Genomic DNA, 24,142 nt, shown 5'->3' with positions numbered 1-24,142 from the left:
TGGGCTTTGGTATCAACAAGGGGTCCCCCATGGATAATGAGAAACAACTTCAGTATTTTTGTCTTCAAAATTTTCAAACATTTGGACCTAAATAAATGTATTACCCAATCCCCCCCCCCAAAAAAAAATCATGCTGTTAAAAATAGAATGTTTCTTTTAATAACTGAAAGGGACCTTAGAATTGGTCTCATCATTTTAACCCCTTCATTTTCTTCTTGAAGAAATTTAGGCTTAGTTACGTGAATTTTGAGGTCCTGAGACAGAGGTTGACTTAAAACCCAACCTAATGCTTTTCCCACATAACCGTATCCATACTTTGCTACAGTTCTAGCTTGTTGCTATATTCGTAAAATCCATCCTTGTCAGTAATTTTGTGGCATTTTGGTGGCCTTAAGTGAGGCTGACAGATGTTTATGAGCCATGACTTTTACATGACCAAAATCGTCTGTATGTCAGCGCAGCTGGTAAGTTACTACTACAGGAGATCTTTCTCCAAGTGTCTATGATTATAACACAATTGTGGTTTTATTTATTTAGCTCCAGCTCCGGAGAGGGAATATATTTATTTTTGCAATTAAACTGAAAAATAATTTAGAGTTAGTGCTAGTGGTGGTTTTTGCAGTGTGGTTTAGTGGTTTCATTTTGAAGCCCTTTGTTATTTGTTGTATCTGAACACAAGGGCTGGAATCATGCTGTGGAACTTTTCCAAGCATCATTCTTTGTTTTGTTAATGTATGAAAGGAGAAGCTTAAAAAAGCTTTACTTTAAATTTGAATTCTGAAGTTTATGTCTAGAACATGTAAGATTTATTATACGTGCTGCCAAGTGATGTCAGATGTTTCCTGTAGATTTTCTGTCCATGTGTTGTGGTGTTCAGATTTCTATGAAAATCACGAGCACTGCTTTGCAATTATGTGTTCCCCGATCTCCAAAAGATCTTACGTGGGACACAGCCAATAAGGCAACAAACATCAGGTGGTACAGGAGAGAGATGTGCAAAGAATGTAGATCTCGATTGCCTTGCTTTGACTATTACTACTTAAAAAGGACGAGATGTCTGAGACAGAGTGGGTAGCAATTTTTCACTGTAATTTTCTGTGTAAGTGCTTCCCTCTTCAGCAAAGGATAGAACCTTGAAGATTTCACCCCCTTAGTTTAAATGCAATAAGCAGCACATCAATATTATAGGCACTATGGATCAAACAGGTCCAGGAATAAACAAGCTAAGCTAAAAGATGTACAGGTGATCAGCCCTGAGTCGCTGTACTTAAATTATTTCATTAACCTTCACAGCATGTAATATGAAAGATCAGTTATAGAATTAGAGGAGGAATAGTTCTACCCAAGAGAATTTTCTGCAGAAAATGTTAAGACTGTAAATTTCTGTTGTAAAACGTGGAAGCAAAGGCCAAAGTAAATGACCTGTTTCAGCATTTGATTTGTCTCTGTTAGATTGAACATTTAATAGATACATAAACTATTGACATAATTTAGAAAGGAAAGATGTGTTTAATTATTTGGGGGGCACATGGCAATGAGTCCCAATTCATATTCTCAAAAGGAAAACCTCAGTCATAAACTGGTGCACAGTCCATTCATTACATTTCAGAAAGTAATATATAGACACTCGTTGCCCTACTTCTTTTCAAAGTTAACATTTTAACATGTTTGATTTAGTTTTTTAAAAAATTAAGTAAAGCATTGCACTGAACACAGAATCATCCTTGGCTCATCTGTTTCTCACACCCTATGTCTAATCCACCAGTGAGTCCTATCAACATTTTCAGCATCCGATGTGTGTTATTGTGGCCACCTGGCCTAGATTACCTAGTTTACCTCTAAGCCCTGCCTGGTTACTGCAGCAGGTCCTCTTTCCCTCCACTGATACTGACACCCTTGGGTTGATCTTGGCAGAGTAGAAATTATACACATCTCCTCTCCTCATACTGTCCAGTATCTTCCACCTTACCCAGTGTCCAAGTTAAGACAGTGATAGCAGCTGACCATGCCCAGTGGTTCTGACTTCCACTGCCTGGACCGGCCCATTCTCCTGAAAGTCTTCCCTCAGTCTGCTGCAGTCCCACCAGCCTCACCTTACGACCTGGCATTTGCCATTCCGGAACTCTGCTTGGCAGCCTTCCCTGGCTCTGTGACTTGCACCTTCTCCTTCTTTATTCTTTTGTTTTGTTTTGTACTGGGGATGGAACTCTGGCCCTTGTGCTTGCAAGGCAGGTGGCAAAACCACTGAGCTAAATCCCCAGCCCTCCTTCTTTTTTCTTGACTCGGGTGTTATACCTTCTTGGAGTTGTCTTTCTGGGCTACAGTATTTAATAGCACTTACAAATTACTACCCCCACATTTGATCTTCTTCCCTGTAGTGAGTTGCACCACAATCTTTTTTATAGTATACTGACAAGGAATATATATTTTACTCTTTGTCCTATTTTTTATTTATCTCCTCATTAAAATGAAAGATCTTAAAGAATAGGGATTTTTGTCTCTTTTTGGTTACTGCTCACCCTGGCAGTTAGAGTAGTGGGTGGCACTGGGCGATATTTGTTGAATGTAGAATGAATGAAGCTCTGCATGCATTCACTGTCCAAATTTTTGTATATTTGTTTCATATCCAGCAACCTTTCTAAGCTGTTACGAAAGCAAATTTGCATGAGCATAGATTATCTGATTCTTGAAGGTTTGGTAAACATAAGCTTGAAAAACCTACGCTGGTGCTATTAGTGTTTAATTGAGCTTAAATTTTATTTCAGTATTAAGTTATACATCAATTAAGTTAGTCTATATGTACTTATTGTCTGTTCAAACTGTACTTTTACATTTTTTGTCCAGATTATTTGGTCAGGTCAGGCTTATTCTTTTAAGATCAGGGTTATTAATTGAATTGTTCCTATATGTTCTGTCATCACTATATTTTTGTCTGTGTGCTGTATAAATTTTCCCTTCCCCTTCCTCCCTCCCTCCACTCGCCCTCCTTGTCTCCCTCCCGCCCTCCCTCCCTTCTCTGTACTAGGAATGGAACCCAGGGCCTCACACATACTAGGCAGGCATTTTACCACTGAGCTATATCCTTTGCCCTTTGTAAAATTTTTATTTTGAGACAGGGTTTCGTTAAGTTGCCTGGGCTGACCTGAAACTTGCAATCTTCCTGCCTCAATCCTCCAGAGCATTTAGGGTTACAAATACATGACATAATACTTGGGGCCCTATACATTTTCAAACACAAAATGCTTTGCTAAGGGAAAGAAACAAAACCTATTTATCTGACTTTTCTCTCTGCTGGTTTGTTTCCTCAAGTAGCTTATGATTTTTCTTTAAAAACTAATATTTGTGGTGGTTGTTTCAGTGGTAGCATGTCCAATGCTGTGGGTCGATGTAGCTGTTCCATTGTAGTTTTGGATTAGGGCCTGCTCAGTGTTCTAAGGGCAGAATGCTCCTGAATATTTATTGTGATATTTGTCCCCATCTCTGTCCGCCCATTAGAGAGTAAGTTCTACATGGTTAAGGATTTTTCCCTCTTTTGTTCCCTGCTGTATCCCTAACATCAAAAACAATGTCTGGCCTTTGAAGGTGGCCTTGATTACTCCAGGAGTGAGTGGCTGACTCTTACATTAATTTCTCAATCTACACCCTATGGAATTGTAAAATTAGACCCCACATCCTTGTGTGCCCTTGCCCTGGAGGAGCGCATAATGCCCTTTCCCCTGTCCTTTAACTAGAACCCAGGCAGGGAGTGACAGCCTCATCTCTACCATTTTTCTGTTCCAGGGAGCTTAGCTTGTCTGCTCCCAATTTCAGCCTGGGCAGCTACTGGGCCCCAGTGCGTGCAGCCTTGGGAGATTCTGCTGCTCACCTCTTGGGCCAGTTGTACGTCTACACCTTGTGAGCTCAGGTGCTGCTCATCTCTAACTGCTCAGCCCCTTTGGTTTGGTTTGGTTTTGCTTTGTATTGCAAATGTCGATTTTTCTTTTGTCTAAGAGTTTTTTTTAAGAAGTTACATTTCATCTGGTATCTAAGAGAAAAGATATTAGGTGCATCCACCTGGTACTGGGCTTAGACATACGATCTCATTTCCTGCTTTCCGATTCATTCCTGTTAAGAAAGGTTATGTTTTGCTGTTGCTCTTGTTTTTATTTCTGGTATTGGACCCAGGGCCTTGAGCATGCCAGGCAAGCTGAGTCACTTTTCATGTCAGAGTGGAGAGTAAAATTCTGGATCATTTTTAATACATATCTGAAAATATCTCTGATTTTTGAAAACCATAATTCACTTATTTGTTCTTCTGGATTTTAAAGATGACAGTGAATATTTATATGAAGTTAGATTCCATCCTGGGAACATATGTGTCTGCTAATATTATATTTATAATTCAAAATAAGATGTTGTACATGACCCTAGACACACACAGAAGTACATTAAATGTCACACCATCACCTATATTAAATACTTCTCAACAGAGTTGTCATTCTAAAAGAAACAGAAAGTATTACGGCTAGTGTTTTCCTCCTCTTTACTTTTTTAAAAAAATTTTTTTGGGGTACTATTCTGTGATTTTTTAAAAAGAGAACAGCTCATTTGGAAATGAATGGATAAGTGTATTGTAAAAGTCTGCATCAGGAAGGGCTTAAGATTGACTGTCAACTGAGAATATTGAAGTAGCTGGAAGATTTCCAGAGGGAATGTTGTAGTTATTTTGCAAATAGCATGATCAGAAGAACTCCATTAGTCAGCTCGTGTTTTGGGTAGTTGTTCCTGTAACCCACGGAGCACAAACGCTCCTGCATGGAAGACGTCTAGAGCATGCCGAGCACGGCATCCAGGACAGATAGGCCGGCTCCCAGCACCAGCTCCGCACACAATCTTGAATCCTCACCCATGTCGTGGGGACATTTGTCCCATGAAATGAAGTCACCGAATACATAACTTCGGTGGGTGTTCAGGAATGGTTGTTAGTAAAAAATAAATAAAGAAAACTTTTCGCTGGAAAAGAGGTCAGCTTTCACTCGGAAGAGGAGTGCATGGAATAGGTGTGTGGGAGGGCTGCCCAGTGAGTGGGGAGGTTTCCTGAGGAAGGACCCAGAGGCCGTAGGGACTCTTAGAACATGGATTTTGTCATGTCACTGGGTGCTTTACTGGGTCTTGGTATTTGCTGATCTTTGAAGATTATTGTATTGCTTTTCCCTTCAAAGGCAAGTTGACTCAAAGCTAAATAGGCTTGCTATTTACACAGGTGGTGCTAACATTTAATAAAGTAAATATCCTTCCATGTCTATCTCTCTAGGGGACCATGCCCTTCAGTCATACGTTGTGAGAGTGCTCAGAGCTTTATTTCCTGATGTCCGTGTCTCTTTCCGTTCTTGCCTTCACCTCGCTGGGACAGGGTGTCAGGCTCCGTCTCTTCTTCTTGGAAGCACTTGGAACTTGAGAAGTCTGGGCTAAAGCCCTTTCCATCATTGTCAGACCAACACCTGATGCCTTGGCCTCCTGGAGTGTGAACAGTGAACAGTTGCCGAGTACGTACACTTCCTTGTCTTAGGAGGTGTTGTTGCTTTGTAGGACTTCAGTTTATTTTTAAAAAGAATTTGTTTTTTATTTTGCAAGAATTTTTCATATTAGAAATTTGCTGCATGTGCATTCCTCCCAATCTTTAAAAGTCTAAACATATATTCCTTTAATTATCCTATCTTGATGAGATAACATTAGGTACACAGTCCTTCCTGTTTCTGTTTCCTTGGAAGCAACTTTGTAGGTCTGTTCCATTATTGTAGGCCTTATACATTATTTTATATACTCAGACGTTGCTTTTGTAGCTTATTAAGATGTGTCATGCCTAAGTATCTGGGACTCTAAGTGACGGTGGAGAGTGTGGGATTTGTAGGAGAATAGTTTAGACGCGTCCCTGTTGCTCCTGTTGCTCACTTGTCTTTTATGTAGAAATGCCTGCCTGGCTTGCTTCTCTGCAGTCACTCGCTCTGCCTGCTCCAGCCACACTGCCCTTCCTGGTCCCAGAGCCCATTGCTGGGCTCCAGGCTCTCTGATCCATCCCTGCTAGGCTCTTGCACCTCAGAGTTAGATCCTTTCTTTCTCCACCGCAGGACAGACGCCTCTGTCGCTGTTCACCTTCCTGTGGAGTCTCCCTGAGCTCACTGTTCGTGGGTGCAGCTGTCCCTGTGTTCCCTACCCCTCCGCGGCACCTGTGACCGCCTCCCTGCAGTCTCTCTCCCCTCACTGAAACGTGAATCCACCAAGGGCAGTTGTGCTGGTTTTGTTCCCGTGTGACTCTCTTAGCACACAGCATGCACAGGGTCAGTATTTTTGAATGAAGAAAAAAAAATCTAGGATGGAGGTTTTGGGCACATTCTTGAAAATTTTGACCCATGACCTAGATTCTGAAGTTGACAGTTACCGTGGTTTTTTGAGAAGTATTCCCTCCAATCAGAGATGGGCATTGTTACGCTTCTGGTTCCCAGCCACCTTTGGAAACTGACTTCTCCCTGGTGCTTCTCATTTCGCCACTGTGGTCGATGGCAAACATAATATTCTTTTGTTCTTCTTATTCTCTATTACGATTGTTCATCTCGTTTTTTAGCCATTCTGTATAGAAGAGGTGTTTTACTCCTATGTGTTTCTTTTACTAAAGAGAGAAATCTTTTCATAAGCCTCTCTTGTGCCCCATCCCGAGTCATAGGCAGGGGCACGAGGCCACCATGATCGTCCCAGGGTGGTCAAAACTCACTTTCTGGGACTGAGGCAAAGTCTCACTTCCTGTAGCAACTGGGTCACGTCGGGATTGTGTTATTATTGGAATAACTTCAAAATCATTATTGAAAACTTGGAATAGACAAAAAGGAAAAAGAAAAAAAGTAATCACGAGTCCAAGACAATTGCTATTTTTCTGATCTTTTTTCTTTGCATTTTTAAAATATAAATCTAATGATTCAAAACAAGTTTGCATCAGTCTTTGTCTAAAACCACAGCAGCCTTTTTCTTCCCATGCCCCCTCCCCAGCAAACTGATTTCATGCCTGCAGGGCATCAGTGCACTTGGACAAGTCTTGTATCTTTTGCTATCGTTGGGTGGAAAGTCATTTGGGCTCTCCACCCACCGGTATATTAACCATACTGCTATACGTATTGTGAGGCATAACAGAGTTGGTAGGGTCATTTTGACAGCATAAATTCTAAGAAGTGAAATTGTCCTGTCAAAGGGCACAAATATTTTTACTGCCAAATAGCTTTTCAAAGGAAATGTCCATTTGCACTGTAATGCTTGCGAGTGGAGCTGGTTTATGTCAATTAATTTGTATTATAAGAAAACAGGTCATTGCCCTCTTCTCTTCTGGATTTGTGACAGTTGAAATTTCGTTCAGAATAAACACTAATAAAGGCTTAAATAACTCTAATGGTTGTGGCTGAACAGTCTCCCATGACAGCTTGTTGCAAATTTTAGTAGCCTAAGGGGCTTATTTCCTTTTATTTTCTTCTCCCCTCTGCTATTTTCTTCCTCCCTCCAGGGTTAAAACATGTTTTCCTGTCTGCAGTTAAGCCCCAGTACTTCTTGTTCTGTCTCTGTTGATTAATGAGGATAATTGACCCCTGTTGTCTCTATTATACAAGCCAGGGCAATTTGTTTTTATGTAGCAGTTATTTTCTGAGCCGTCACAAAACTGCCTCACAAAGAGGGCTCATTATCAACCCAGAGAAGAATTTCAAGTGATGAAATGAATAAAGGTCTTCAAGCCAGAGAGGAGGAGGAGGAGGAAAAGTCTCAGTTGTTCCAATCTTCAAAGAAATTAGTGAGTTTTAGGGGACAGAATACTTCATTGTTGCTTAGATGGTATCCAGCAAGAATTGATTATATGCAGGAATTAAGAGATTAAAATTGACTCTGTGGGGAAACCTTTGAGTCCTGGATATATAGGAGGATTGAATGTAGATCCTAGGAAAAAACATGAGTGTGACAAACTATGGACAGGGTTGTAGTCCATTAAAAACCCAGTTTTATGTCTGTATACAGGGACTGGGGAACTTACGAGTTGACGGGTTTTACTTGTACTGATGTTGACCTTACAGGTTACCCAAATGCTATATCAGGAAATATTTTGATATTCATTTAGTTAAAATTTTCCTTTGCACATTACCCCCCGTGTATTCTCATGAAGTCTTTTCATTAGCTCACACAGTTAACTAAGAGAGTAGCAGAGGTCCAGAGAAAAGCTACTGGACCCGAAAGAGGTCTGCCAGAGCCCCAGACAAGTGGGGTCCTGGCATTGCAGGCCTTCACCTGGCCCCGCTCCAGGCGTTACATTGTGAGGTTTCGTAGGAAGGCCGTGGCGCATGACCACACTGTACAGCCCTCTTAACACTTTTCTCCCGTGAGAAGGGAGGGGAATTAACTGCAGGGAGGTGGAGAGAAAATCCCGAGTAGCAACAGTGCAATAATTAGAATGGTGGCCATGAATCATAGAATGTGGCCCGCAGAGGGGACCTTAAAACTTTTCTATTTTGTGGGTTTCCAGATGAGCAAGTCAGGCATAAATCTGACTAATTTTTACTTCAGTCCGTCCAGTTAGGAAATGTCTGGCCAGACTGAGGGGTCTTAAGGCGCATCCTTCCTTTTCTCCTGTACACTTCCAGAGAGAATCCATGCAAACTGAAAGGCTGTGTGTGCGCGCATGTGTGTTGTATCTGTGTATGTGTACGTTGTTACCGGGGATCGAACTCAGATCCTCACACTTGCCAAGCAGGCACTTTGCCGCTGAGCTACATCCCTGGCCCACAAGGCTGCATTCATTGGAGAGTGGATGACATTGTCCCCTTAGGGTGACATGACGACATGCTTTGTTTTTTCACAAAGGTTCAGAAGACAGTCGTTTTGGTCCCTTCCCAAAACCTCTGATATAAGAGCCACTTAGCAGGGGGACAGCTCTGGGGAATGGGCAGGCAGAGGAGCTTGAACTGCTTCGAAATTAGCTCTACAGATTGTGCGATGTCTGAAACTTGGAACCCTCACTGCCCTGCTGCAAAGAAATGAGCTGTTAGTCTTCAGAGAATGAAGTAGATGTTTTACCAAAGAAGGGGACACTCCTTGTTGCTGATGGTCAGCAGGACGTGGGAGGGTCACGGGTCAGTCTCTGAGACCAGAGGAGGACAGCTACTCGCTTGGTCCAGGGTGTCCATTCTGTCAAAGAATATAAGGTAAGATGAGCTGACGTAATGCACATGATGCTTGCACTCGTGCTTTGGTGTACGCACAGAGGTAGGGGAACCAATGTCTTGAGATTCTGAATGAAGAATGTCTTGAGGGGTGGGAGGAAAAGCTGACCCAGTTCTGTGGTGCTGTCTCATGACAGGGTGACTATAGATAATAATAATGCAGTGCACCTTTTAAAGGGATGGAAGAAAGGGTTTTAGAAGGTTCTGCCATAAAGAAATGATAAATGCTTTCGCTGCCTGCCTGGCAAGTGCAAGGGTCTGAGTTCGATCCCCGGTACCAAGAAAAAGAAAAGAAAAGAAATGATAAATGTTTGAGGAGATAAGATGTTTAACCTGGCTTGAACACTACACAGTGTCTGTCAGAACCTCACATTATTGCATTAGTATGTTACATTTTTATGTTTTGTCAGTTAAACATAAATTTAATTTTTAAAAGAATTTCTATAGGGCCGAGGATATAGCTCAGTGGTGCCACTGGCTGCCTCACAAGCCCAAGGGCCTGAATTTGGTCCCCAGTACCAAAAAAAAAAAGAAAGAAAAAGAATTTCTGCAATTTCTTTGCACCCGTGGAATTTAGTAACTCAGGGTCCCCATGTTAAGTGAATTTGCAGTGGTAGAGTATATGTTACGTGAAGAAAAGGTGGGGGACTTGTATCAAAAGTAGCTTTCAGAAGGCTTCTTACCCATTTATTTTACCTTCACTGCAACCGATAAAGAGAAGACGCACTAGGCAGAATTAACAGTTGACGCCGTGCACACTTGAGTTAACCTGAACCGGTCTGTATGTAGCATTTTCATCCTTATGAACAAAGAACTTTAAAAACCCCTCTCCCTTTTCCGTGGCACACCCGTTCATCGGTTTCCACTCATGTAGAGGTATTTTCTACGTACTTGCACTTTTCTGCTTCATGATTCAGAACTGTTTTATCTCACCTCCTCCCATGCCCTGTTGCGGTTGTCGAGTTGGCTGTGTTTCTACACTCACTTTCCCTTTCCTCCCACCGAAGTGAAGTTATTAAAAAGAAACACATTGCTCACGTGGTTGGGCTCGGTATTTAATTCAGTGCACGAGTACATAGTTGTCCCTCAAACCCTTCTCTCAGGATGTGCGGTCACCCCCAAAGCTTCCCCACGGAGAAGCCCTTCTTTCCCTAATGCCCTTTCCTTTCTCCTCAGCAGTGTGGTTCCAAGGCAACCTTTACTCTCCTCGTCTTCCTCATTTCTTTGGGACTTTATCTTCCAAACCCCTGCTCCTGTTTGTCCTCTGCTCTATCAAAAATCCACCCCATACTGTTTTTTTTTTCAATAAATTCTCATCATTTCTTTGAAGATACCAAACATTATGTTCCGTTGAGCTCAGAATTTATATGAGGGGAAGTATCGTTGCTTGTTTCTGCAAAATGGACCCTACAAATCCATTCTGGGCCATAGCCCCTGTCAGCTCTTGTCCGCAGTAACAAAACCCTGCCAGCAGGACCCGCTGTGCCGCAGTAAGTTCCCCCTTCACCTGCTGAGGTCAGGCGCTGCATTGCGTAACAGCATACGTTGTGTGTAATTAGCACTTTACTTTTCTAAAATGCTTTGTTGGACCCTCATGAAATCAGAAGTGTTGTCTGTTCGTCGTGGGCCTGGACTTTCACTTCTACCTTGCACCTCAGAGTTGGTCATTTGTCTGGAGTCAGCTCGCCTAACGCTGTCCTGTCTGGATTTTGTCATTCACAGGATACTCTGGCCAGGACTTCGACTGGGCAGATTATTACAAGCAGCACGGGGCGGAAGAAGCACCTCCCTTCTGCTTCCGAAATGTGAGAACTTCCCTCTTGCTACTGTTTAAGATCACAGATAGCGCCGACCGTATGCTTTGCAAGATGCTTTCTATTTATTGACCGATCCTGCAGTATTACCACGCACTGTAGTTCACAACGTGACTCATAGGTTTGCCGAAGTCCACTTTTCGGGTTCTGGATTTGTCAGAGTGATACCGGGCCACAGTAACAAAGTGACTAGTAAACGTGCAATGGCTCAAACGTGTCGAGTTTATTTCCCACTTGTGAAGGAGCCCGGTGTGTTCCTGATTACTGGGTAGTGCTCGTCATGGTGAATCATGGGTTGCACTCACCACGTGAATCTAGTCAGCAGGCAGGGAGAAGATCAGGAAGGTGATGTCCTGAGTTCTAAATGCATAGCGTGGTGGCTGCACTCGTTACCCCTTCCCCCTCCGTGGGTGAGAGTCAGTCCCTCATCTGCTCCAGATGAGGTCAGGAACTGAATCCTGCCAGCTACAGTGACACACGCCTGTAATCCTAGCACTGAGGGAGGCTGAGGCGGGAGGATCAAGGGTGAGCCCTGCCTGGTCAACTAAGTGACTCAATGAGACCTTGTCTCAAAATTTTAAAACAATGAGAAAGATGGCGATGCAGCTCAGTACGAAGGCTCTGAGTCCAATCCCCAGTACCAGAAGAAAAGAAATGAAAAAGGAAACCGGTCCTGGCTCCTGCTTCCCAGCCATGACTTTGTACTATGGAGAAAGAAAACAAATTCTGGTGGACAGCGTGCCATCCAGCACTCCGTTAGACACACTTCTACTGTGTGGAGTAATATCGACAAGTTGATAAAAATACAACCGGGTTTTTATTTAAAATATGACTGCCTTTTTCTTTGATGAATTAAGTATTAAAAGTGAGTTCTGTGCTTTCCTTACTACAAGCTGCTACCTTATTCAAAGCTCATTAGCGCTGAGGAAGTTTTGTGACATAGATCAGCAATGAATGTGTGTATAGTAGTTCACAGTATTAAGGGTAGTTTGTAAAAAGTGGTTTATACAATTATTTATTTAAATTTATCTTTATAAAATTATTCATCATTCTTAGAAATTCTGACAAAGGATATGAAATTTTTGTTTTGATTTTTTTTTGGTTTTTTGAGACGGGGTCTCACTGTGTAGTAGAGACTAACCTGGAACTCACTATGTAGCCCAGGCTGGTCTTGAACTCACAGTGATCCTCCTGCATCAGCCTCCCGAGCACTGGGATTACAGGCGTGCGCCACCACACCCGGCTGAAATGTTTTTTAAATACAGTACAAATGCATAACCTACTGTGCTTGGCATACTCTTGGTTTTGAAAGTTAGCCTCTTAAACTGAGAAAGAAGGAAGCTGCAGTCCTCGTAATTGGAGCAAAGCACTGCTGAGTCGGAGACTTGCTTCTGAACATGTGCTTTGGAGCTACAGGTTCATTGCTGCCCTAAGAAATTTGTGCCGCAGGTATAAGGGAATACACATGGTGACAGGGAGAAGTGTTGGCTTAATAGAAGCTCCAAACAGCATAAGTCAAAATCAGACTTTGCGAAAAGAAGTGCATGGCTCCCAAGCCAGCCTGTACTCATCCGAACAGAAGCTAGTCAGTGGAGAGTGGGAAACCCGAGCTCCTTCAGTGACTAAGGTCACTTAGTGACCTTTCTCCTGGGCGGTGCTGCCTTTGCGTAGAAGCCTTTTCTGTGGCCCTGGAGAAGTGGAGGCTGTGTCCTGAGGAGGAATGGCAGGGATAGCTGTGTTCCCGTGCCCCACGAGGAGAGTGGGTGGCGAGTGCTTCAGGCTTATTCAGTTAAGTGGCTTTTGCTTACTTTTGACCCTACTGATGTAACTCTGTGAGACTCTCCTGGCCCAGCTACCATCTGTTCAGACCTGGGGAACTCCCTGTAAAACGCTCAGACCTGTTTGAGATGGTGCTTTCCACCCAACGAGAAACATTCCCCCTCTGACTCTTCATCCTGGGACAGAGGATTTCACAGCACCCTGAGTTTGTATTTGGAGATTATTTCTTCTATGACTGCACAGTTCCTCTAGGGCTTCTTTTTATCTGCCTTTGCTTTCAACCATCCGGGAGTTGTGTAAGCGGCTTTTCATTGTGGACAGAGTAGCCGCATCCCCTGCTGGCTTCTGAACTTTCCGGACTTAGCTACCGAGGTTAAATCTGTTTTACTGAATTCGGGGTGTCTTCATTAGCAGTGTCTTCGTTTCTGGTTCTCCGCTGTTTTAATAGAGAAGGCTGTTGCCTGCCTTTTGGCATATGCGTTGCATTACAGGTACTTTGCTGATTTTGTTAGCTTGCTACGAGTGCTCGTTAATGGGATGCTTATTATGGATTCATTTTTTAATCACACATCTTATGAGTAAGAGAAGAGAGCTACTATGCCACTGGATGCAAGGAAGATGTTTCCCTGGGGATGTTTAACAATCAGAGGCAGTTATGAAATGGATAGACACAGGAAACGCTTAGTAAAATAAACTCACAGGTAACAATTTTTGCTATTGATCTTTGATGAATTACCCTCAGGCAGTGAGTTGAGATGAAAATAGGTTACATGGTTGTAGTTTTCCTTTCTTAAGTAGGATAAAATACATTTAACTCACTTAGAGGTTTTTTCAAGCAGCCTATCAAGTTGTATTATCTGAAGTGTGTGGATGCTTCAGGATGATTTGCAGAAAAAAATAGCCCATCTGGAGTATCTGTGGTTCCTGCTTCCGAAGAAACATAAAGGAAAAGAGAAAATTGATTTTTTAAAATGTGAATTAGATAAATTTCTGATTGCATGATGATATGATTGCTTTTTTCAACTTGGTTTATAAAAAGACATGTAAATATGGATTACTTTGATTTCTTTCCATGAGTCACATTATTTGTAGGAAGTTATTTATATTAGTTTATATATTTCAAAATAGACGTGTAGTAGTATAACATCTGATTATAGTTATAGTAGATGATGATTTGGGAAGTTTTCGTATTTATTCTTAAAATAAATGCTTTATTTTATTTTAAATAATGTTAGGAGGGAGTTTGGCTTTCAGCATTGGCTGAACAAGCTCGTTCTGAACTGACCTACCTAGAGATAACACCTCAGTTCAAGACACAGCACTGAAAGCAGCAGCGTGAGAGTGGAGGACACTGTCCCAAAGCAGGCCTAGGAGGCCATGGCAGACGGTCAGAAGGGAGAGGTAGCACATAGTGCTTGTCTTGTTGTTTTGGTTTTTTCACTTTTTTTTTCTTCGTTTGTCAGGTGACTAAAAGTGATGTAAAACTCATACTTTTCTGCCCTCTTAAACCAGATTATGAAATATGGGCAACCACAGACGCTGGGAGTTTGAGCCAGGGGAGCGCAGGAGGGGAGACCACAGAGCCTGTGTTATGTATCTTTGGCTCTTCTTTGAGTAGTGTGTTTGCCAGGCAGACCCCGAGCACCGCAGGTAAGGATAAATGAACAGAGCTGCAGTTGAGTTGCTTTCAGCAGAGCTTGTAATGTGAGTCCAGCCAAGTTAACTGCTTGCTAAAATAGAAACATCGATACCATTGGTAGGAATATGACAATCCAGAGCCTCCACATCATAACATTCATAGTGTTTCAGTCCAGAATTTCTCAAGACATGAAAACCTGGAAAGTCAGATTAACATTTCAATAGGAAAGACAAACACTACAGCCCCAAATCGGCATGATCCAGACAAGCTCTCCCCACCCCAGTCCACATACCTCATACTAGAGGTTGAACTTAGGGCCTTCATGGCGAGCTGTATCCCCAACTCTGTTTGTTTGTTTAGAGTCAGTCTCTCACTGAGCTGCCCAGATAGGACTTGAACTTGTGATCTTCTGGCCTCGGACTCTCGGAGTGCTGGAATGATAGGCATATACCACCGTGCCCAGATAGACACAAGGATTTTAAAGCTCCAGTAACATTTAAGCTCAGTGATACATAGAGCACTCTGGACGTGAGTTCCCTATCTCAGCAGCTTCAGTGTCACCTGAGTACTTGGTGGAAAAACACATGCTTTAGCTGTGCCTATCCTAAACTGCATTAGAACCCGCGGAATAAGGCCCAGCAGTCTGTTTTTAAAGACTCTTAAAGTGATTTTTTTTTTTTTGGTACCGGAAATCGAACTCAGGACCTTGTGCTTGTGAGGCAGGCGGTGGAACCACTGAGCTAAATCCCCGGCTTTAAAGTGCTTCTGACAGGTCATAAAGTTTGAAAGTTATGCATGTAAAGGAAAATGTCCTTATTATGAGTGAAGGATAGAAAGTCCCACAGAAGAAATAGAAATTATACTTGAGAAATATATTTTCTGAAACAAACAAATTTCAATTCATCAGGACTCAATGGGGTAACAAAGGAAAGTGTCCACTTCCTTGAATAGAGAGACGATCCTATGTGAAGAACGTAGAGAGTAGGATTGGTGAGGGAGAGAACAGCAAGTGGTAGAAGCTCGGGGATCTGAGCGACGACATTGTGGTTAATGGGGGACCCAGACGAGGTGACTGAATAAAAATAAGGCCAAACACGTCACCTATGAAGATATGTAGAGGACCTGGTGGCACACACCTGTAATCCAAGCACTCAGGAAGCTGAGGCAGGAGGATAAATGCAAGTTTGAGGCTAGCTTGAGCTACATCGTGAGTTTAAGGCTAGCTTGAACTACATAGCAAGACCCTGTCTCAGAAAAAGGTGTATCTATATGTATATCTATATCTATATCCATGTCTGTATCTGTGTGACAAACGGGAAGATGCTGAGCATCATTGATTGGGGAACACACATTAAAACCACTCTCCAGACATGTATTAGTCTAAGGTTTGGAAAATAGCAGCACCGAATATTGATGAGGATGTGTGTACCCGGAACATTGGCATACTTCTGGTGGGAGGGCGAAATGATGGCAGCCACTTTGGAGAATAATACAGCAGTATTTTGGAAGGCTAAACCTCCTTTTACCATATGATCTAACGATCCCGTTTCTGCAGATGTGAAAACTTCACAGTGGGTGTTGAGCTGGGTTTCCTGCATTTATGTGATCAGGCTTCAATGCCCCAGTAACTCAGAATGAGTTTGTATTTGGAAGTAGGGTCTTTATTGGCAATTAAGGTAAAAAGAGATAGTATGGGTGGCTTTGTCCAGTGTGGCCGGCATCCTGATCAGTAGAGGAAGTTAGTACCCAGGAACATCCTGAGGGAGGACCCTGTGAGGACACCGGGAGGAGATGGCCATCTGCAGGCCGAGGAGAGGGGCCTAGAAAGAACCAACTGTTGGTGCCTCGATGCTGGACACAAAGCCTTCAAGCCTATGAGAAAATAGAGCTCTGCTGTGTAAACTACCAGTCTGAGGTGTTTTTACTTGGCAGGCTGCGTAGGTGAATATATTTCTGTGTCCACAAAAATTTGTACCTGGATGTTCATAGCAGCTTTATTCCTAGTGGCCAAATCCTGAAAATGGTTCAGATGCCCTGTAACTGGCAAATGGATTGTAGTACCGTTCTGTGAACTACCAGGCCGTGAAACAAAACAGACGACTGATTCCTGTACACCGGGGCTGAGTCCTGAATGTATTTTGTTAAATAAAAGAAGCCAGGCTGAGAAGGCTCCGTATATAGTGATCCCATTATATGACACACTGGAGTAAAAAGAGGAAACGTTAAGGACAATGACGAGAAAAACCAAACTGATGGTTGCTCACAATTGAGTGACAAGGAGGAATTGATTAGGAAAAGGCCAAAATGCAGAGTATTTTAGAGTGAGGAAACTGTTCTGTGGCTTGATTATGGCTATGGGTGCGTGACTATATGTATTGGTTTAACAATCCTGCTTTCCCAGAACAGGACACCCGAAAGAATGAATCTTCCTAAGTGTAAAAGTTTAATTTAAGAAGTAAATAAAAATAAATAAAAAGAACAAACAAAATAAAGATCATTTCAGGTAAGAGGAAAGTAAAGGAATTCATCACCAGCAGATATGCACAATAAGAAACGCTAAAGCACACTCTTCAAATGTCCTTTAAAAGAAAATGATGCCAGAGCCGGGGATTTAGCTCAATGGTTCTGCCGCCTGCCTCGCAAGTGCAAGGTCCCGAGTTCGATCCCCGGTACCCGAAAGAAAGAAAAAGAAATCGATGCCAGATGGATACACCGGGAAACACCATGTTCCTCTGTCACCGCCCTCAAATACACGCAGCTGTGCTTTTAGCGGGACGTAGAGGGGAGCAGAGGAGATGACGCGTTCACAGACAGGGCTGTGGGACGGGAAGGGGTGAATGTAGGGGTGAATGTATCCGTGCTCGCGCCCGTTTACCCAGTGCTACTCCGCACCCGCGGGGCGCCGAGGATAAGTGACTTAGGGCTGGGTGAACGAAGACGCCGTGCTGGGAAGGGCGAGCGTGCGCCCAGGCGTGAGGTGTGTGAGCACGTGTGGCTCTGTGTCCCCCAGCCCTGTTGCTGCCCCTGAGCCTGCCGTGGGGGCCACTAGCTCAGCGTCCCTTCTGTCTCCCTTCCAGACGTCATTCAGTCGGGGCTTCACTAAGAACATGAAACTGGAGGCTGTGAACCCTAGAAACCCGGGCGAGCTTTGTGTGGCCTCCGTGGTCAGCGTGAAGGGGCGTCTGATGTGGCTGCACTTGGAAGGTACGTGCGTGACAGCGGGGTCCCTCGGGCGTGGCAGGGGGGCGCGGGAGAATGCAGCACCCACGCGCGGGTCTTCCTCGCTTCCCTTGCACTTAAACAGCTCTTACATTATTCAGTGTTCTTAAATAAGTGAAACTAATCAAATATAAATTCATTCAGAGGCGCTCGTCTTAACTAATAATCTCACAAAATGAGATGTTGGTAAGATAATTATGTTTGGAACTCAGTGGTCTTTTTACGTCTGTGATTGTAAGAGCTAATGTCACGATTAAATTAATACGAGTCACTAAAAATGGTATTTGAGGTCTTGGTTATTCGGAGAATAAAAGCATATATTTGCATTTTAATGGGAATAATACCCTTTACTTTGGTTTCTCGTGTAGATGTTTAATTTTTCCTCAAAATACTGCCCGGGTGGGGGGTGACTTTCTCCCAAAATAGATAATAAAAGATTTAGACTGGTTTCTTCAGTAATATTGAAACCATTCTATAATGAACATATAGTGAACTATTCTACATTTCTTTTACAAGTGTACAGGAAATTCACAGAACAATTTATTTTGTGTACAGAACCTTGATCAGATTTTGGATTTAGGTAGAAGACTATTGTATAGATGGTATATTTTCACTGAGAAATAATCAAAATAGATTTAATCTCTAATGTTGTCCCACCTTTTCCAAATTTATAATTCTTTTTGTAATGATTTCACAGAACTCAGTGGTTTTTGTAAATGGACATGCAAGAAAATAAGAGTAAGTTGAATAGTAAAATATTGTTATCTTTGCTGGTTGCACAGTTTAAATTTTATGACCTATTTCATACCACTAATGGGGTAGAAAGTTTAGAAGTTCTAGTATGTTTGATGCTAATGTCTTTGCATCCTGTTTCCTCGGTAAGTAATTATAAAAATGTGTGGAAAGTTCTTAGATGGGCTTACAATCTCATACATATTGTAATCTAATAGATTGGAAAATGTGGAGAACAGTCATTTTGGATGTTCTTGTGTTGTTAATTCCAAGAAAATAATTTAAAACATTGCTGGGTTATGGGCTTCATCGTGAATGGGAAATCAATGGAAGTTCTCCAAGAGTTTATTGCTTAGTGTATTTTCAAGTGGAATAGCTTCTATCTGGAATTAACAAAAAGGTAGACGCAGACAGAGTGTTTCTGTTTCTCCTGATGCAGGTACAGAACATGACTTCGTTTTCATCTCTGTACGTAGAGTTAAATGCACTGCTGTTGGAGATACAAGATCCCTTCTGTGACTTCAAATCACTAAATCTAACTTGCTCACTCATACTAGCTATGTTGATGAGGTTGGAGACTTGTTTGCATTATTAATTTGAGAACAAAAATGGCAAAGTTAGAAACCCATGTTTCATCATTATTTAGCACATTGTGGTGAAATTCTTTAGCAGTCATTATTTATTTAGCAGTTTCTGCTTTCAGTGTGCTTTACAGCTGTTAATTACCTAACACAAACAGCAGTAAGAGTGTCCTGATTTTTATAGATAGAGAAACTGGCTAAGCCATTAAGATCTACCTGGGGTTCATTTTCATTGCTCTTGACATTTTCTCTGTTGCTTAATTCGCATTCTTCTTCAAGTGAGAGTGATGAGCAACACTTAGTTTACCTTTAACATTTTTAACAGTAATTCCTCCTGTTGCTGGTCTCTTCTGGATGTGAAGTTTTGGTTTTATAACAAAAAAAAGGAAGTAGCTCATGTCATTTCTTCTTATTCGGAGTGCTTTCACTCTGTAGTAACAAAAAGTAGTTAACATCAGCAAACAAGTTAGAAAATAAGATTTTCCTTTTTTTCCCCAGACATTGCACACTTTTTACAAAAAGTGTTTGTAAACAATCTGTTGAATATTTTCTATGAAATACTCTAGACTATCTGTTAAATATCATCTGAAATTATTGGCCCAAATCGTGTATTTTTTTCTCATCACTTAAATATATTTCATGTAAATAAAGTAAAATTTCAGCATTTCCTTGATTTTTGGTTTGGTTTGTTTTGGTTTGGTTTTGGCTCTTGACTGAGCGTTTACCTTTTAAAGTGCCATTTTTATGTCATTTAGAATACATAGTTTCCTTCATTAGTCCTAGGTATAAAATGATAGGGATTCATTATGGTCACCTTGTGGCTGTTAAATTATTTTATATGTTGATAGTTATTCTGATTATAGTCCGTTTATTTGACACTTGAAATGTTATAAAGTACTGTATAACAGTTTTATTAGTTATTTTAATGCATTAAATTGATTTGAAGTCTGTTCAATGCATGGCTGATTGACCACTTTTAGGCAATTAAAATGATCACTTGTAGTTAATATTTGACTTCTTTTGAAGTCACACCATTCTTTAAGTATCCTGAAGGGTCTGGTGTTGAAAGGAAGCAATGAATATGTGTAAGATTAATGTAATATTATTTTAGGTGCATATTAGAGAAGTATTCTAAGCTCTCACAAACCACTGACAGGAAGGACAGTTTCTAATGAAAGTATTTAACATTTGGATGCTGTGGTATCTTCTCTCATCTCAACATCTTGCTGTAGGTAATCATTCTATAGTCGTGAATGTTATCCATATAATATGTCACTTTCAAATGGAAGCCTGCAGCATTGCAGCCACATCTTGGCTCACATATTCACGGTGCTGCCTTCTCACACATCACGTAACTTCATATTTATTCCAGATCCTTTTCTTTCGGGACAGATGTGGCCTCGGTGTTTCCCTGCCCTCATGGCTCTTCAACACATAAGAGGCTCCGCAGTTTGTGCTTCCTTTCTGGGCTCTTCTTATGAGGGCTGCTTTCCTAGAATCATTTATCCTGGTGACTTTCCTAAATACGGTTGAGTATGCTTTATTTGAAATGCTTTGGACAAGAAGTGCTTTGGGTTCATAGTTGGATGTTTGGGAATATTTGCATGCATATAATGAGATGTCTGGAGGAAAGGACTCAAATCTAAACATGAAATTTATTTATGAGCAATGTTGTGTACGTTGCTCAAATATAACTTTATATATTAATTTTAGTAATTTTGTGCACAAAACAAGGAACTCTCTACTTGTGGTATCATTTGGCACTCAGAAATTTCCGATTTGAGAACATTCTGGATTTTTGCAGATTAGGGATGCTCTACGAATGTATACACACATAACTTTATTTCATACTTCACATATTTAGTCCTAGTAGAATTCTAGCTTGGAGTTCCAGTAACCACTGGAATGCAGCAGATTAAATTGTTTAGCTGTGTGTGTGTCTGTGTGTGTTACTGGGGATTGAATCCAGGGAATTTGGACTTTTTAAATTTGAGACAGCGTCTTGCTATGTTGCTAAGTTGCCCAGGGTTGGCTTAAATTTAACATCTTTCTACTGCAGTGTCCCAGGCTGCCAGGATGATAGGCATGGCCACCAAGCCTGACTAACAGCTTAGCTTTTTGTCCATTGATCCATAGAAGAAAGATTTTACTGTGAAAAATTATTTTGCTGTTTAAAAATTGTGGTAAGATATGCATGACAAGACTTACCATTTTGACTGACCATTTGTAAGTGTCTAGTGCTGTGCACTCACATTGTTGCAGTCATTACTATGATTTTTCTGCAGAATCTTTGCGTCTTGTAAAACTGAAACTCTGCACACATTAAAACCAAGTCCTCTTCCCTTTCACCCTCAGCTCTGGAACCACTGCTCTACTTCTTGCCTCTATGGATTGGATTCTCTAGAGAACCCATACGGCTGAAACCACACAGTATTTATCTGAAAATAGTTTTTTGCAGGATTCACTACTCCTAGGAATACCTTTATGATTATATGCTATTTGTTTATATAATAATTTCCCTTACTGTCTTTTTGGCCTGCACGTACCTGGCTACTTCATCAGAAAAAGTACTAAGATGGGGGGGGTCATGGCTTACTTAGGGTTAAAGAATTCGTTACCTCCTAGTTGCACCGACACTGTGTCTCTGATTTTTATACCTCTAGCTTCTTTTCTTTTATGAAACCAGAGAGTTAGCATTCTTAGATAGAATGAGAAATAGTTGTTTGTTCATCTGAACTGCAAATGTAAACTTGAGCAAAAAATACCTGGGGTCTTCCTAGAACTTATATATGCTAGGATTATATTCAGCAGAAAACAACAAAATACTGCAACTAATAGTGACTTATGCCATTGCCTCGAAAGCTCGATGGGCATGCAGATCACCTGAAAATCTTGTTAAAATTGAATTACTATTAAATCTAGGGTGGAGCCTGAGTGTCTGCATTTCTAACCAATTCCCAGGTGATGCTAATGCCTGTAGTTAGGTAATGTGATTCTGGGTGACAAGGGTAGTTGTTTCCAGCAGCAAAACCTGGGAGGTGAGTGCAACTGATAGGTCTGCCTGAGGATTTGATGCCCTAGCTGGGATCCTTCTTTCTTTTGGCTGTGCCATTCTTGAAGTTGGTAGCATTTGTCCTCATTACAAGATGGTGCTGGGGCTCCAGGAATTATCTCTGTTTTAAAGAATAGGAAGAAAAGAAATAGGAGGAAGGAAGATAAGCAAAATCTGTCTCATTTAAATGTGTTTTGGGGAAACATCGCCAATGATGAGTGCTTAAATCTAATAGTCTAAAACTGGGTTATATGACCACGACCTGCTTCAGGCAGGGCGAGTGGTGACTGAGTATTGGGCAGCCAGTCCAGAGCGTCTGCCACATTTATCAGCACGGGTCATACTAATCTGGGAGGTCTGCCGAGCTCAGCAGAGGCAGAAGGTGGTGAGGACAGAACGGACCAAGAGATCGTGTGAAAAGGGTTCCACCAAGTAAGGCACAGGTACAGAGGGAGAAGGGGCCAGTGTAGAGGTGGAGATAAAAGCATCGGGAATGGGCCGGAAGGTGTCTCTGCCTTCCAGCTGACAACTCTGCCCTTCAAACACAGCTCTTAGTGCCAAATGCTTCTTGCCCTTGATCTTGATTATAATGCTTGATTGTGATCTTGATTATAGTGCTGTAATTTCTTGATTGTAATGCAGCCTTCAAGTGCTAAAGTTGCAGAATGTCTTTATGCAGACTGATTCTTGGCCATTTGCGTCTGGCAATGCAGGATTCCAGATGCTCGGTGCTTGGAGAGTTCGTGAAACATCAGAAATTACAGACAGAGTGGTTCCTGGGGTCCTGTGTAGACTGGCATTTCTGATTCTGTAAAGGGTGAATCTTCCTTGAGTTCAGAGTCAAAAAAGTGGAAAGTGACTTTGAATGGTCAAGGAATCTGTAAATATATTTTTCATTTATCAAGATCCTGGATATTTGAAAAAGATGAGACTCTTTTTGGTGATATTTACTGCTGTCTCAAGAACATCTTGTGTCCTGATGTTCCAGCTTTATTAAAACCTGTGTGGTAGCTTTCCAACACCGTAACAAAATGCCTCCAATAACCAGCTTTAAAGAGAGAAGTTTATTTTGCCTCTCTGTGTTGGAGATTCCAATCCATTACCATTTGTTGCCACTGCCTTGGGCCCAGAGTAGAAGAGCGTAGTGGAGCAAAGCTGCTCACTCTCTCAGGAGCCAGAGAACAAAGAGAGAAAGATGAAGGGACGCGGTCCAACAGCCTCCTTGAAGAGCTCACCCTCGGTGTCTTCAGGGCCCCCACTTAGCTCTACCTCTCAGAAGCTCCTTCTCCGGCAAATAGCGTCATACCAGAGCCCAAAGCATTTAACACATAGGTCTTCGGGGGACATTTGAGATCCACCTGTACCACCTGGTCACCTAAACTAATTGAAGTCCCCTGAGCGGCCCTCAATTTCCAGAGGAAATGGTCCCTGGAGCTTGAGTAGTAGAAAGAGGAAACACTCCCTCTCATCTAAGCATCCTTGACTCTGTGTGGGGCGCATTTTCCTCTTAGTGGAGGGCACATATCAGCGCAGAGGAGCGCTGGGCCAAGAGGGGCAGGGCCATGCTGGGGCGGACCTCCGTCACACCTGAGACGCCTCCGCCAAGGCAGATGTGCCGGATGCTGCGGGCAAGAGAAGTGAACAGATCCGGTTCCTTCAGGTGCCGACATTAGACCAGGTATTTGAGGGATGACATGTGACAGGAATTTAGGAGCTATCATGGGAATTTGGGGGGCGTGGAGGGTACCGAGACTATTCCAGTGAGTGGAGCCATGAAGACTGTGAAAGAGGTAGCATTTGAAGTCCAGACTTGTGAGGTGCACCCCACAAAGAATGGCTGCTATCAAGAAATCACACAATAACAAATGTTGGCGGGGTTGTGGGGAGAAAGGAACCCTCCTCCATTGTTGGTGGGAGTGCAGACTAGTGCAACCACTATGGAAATCAATATGGAGATACCTCAAAGAGCTTGGACTGGAGGTTCCATTTGACCCAGCCATCCCTCTGTTGGGTATCTTTCCAAGAGAACTAAAAGAATCATATCACAGAGAAGTATGTGCACCCATGTTTATAGCGGCACAGTTTGTAATAGCTAAATC

The 24,142-nt window shown here is 42.1% G+C and overlaps 1 protein-coding gene across 9 annotated transcripts in view; it reads left to right on the top strand.

Annotated features, from left to right (window-relative positions):
* The window catches only part of Sfmbt2 (Scm like with four mbt domains 2), a 219,667-nt gene that overhangs the window by 137,380 nt on the left and 58,145 nt on the right, over nucleotides 1-24,142 (top strand). For all 9 annotated transcript variants that reach the window (XM_010621393.3, XM_019207097.2, XM_010621390.3 and 6 more), the window contains 2 exons: nucleotides 10,950-11,032; nucleotides 17,537-17,663. In XM_010621393.3, the coding sequence (XP_010619695.1) occupies nucleotides 10,950-11,032; nucleotides 17,537-17,663 (210 nt within the window). The remainder of the gene's footprint in view (nucleotides 1-10,949; nucleotides 11,033-17,536; nucleotides 17,664-24,142) is intronic.

The sequence above is a fragment of the Fukomys damarensis genome, unplaced genomic scaffold, assembly GCF_012274545.1.
Source record: "Fukomys damarensis isolate Sample0158 unplaced genomic scaffold, DMR_v1.0_HiC HiC_scaffold_10, whole genome shotgun sequence".
NCBI classification, from domain to species: domain Eukaryota; kingdom Metazoa; phylum Chordata; class Mammalia; order Rodentia; family Bathyergidae; genus Fukomys; species Fukomys damarensis.
Note: the sequence above shows the minus strand (reverse complement) of the source record. Positions and strands in the feature narration are given on the sequence as shown.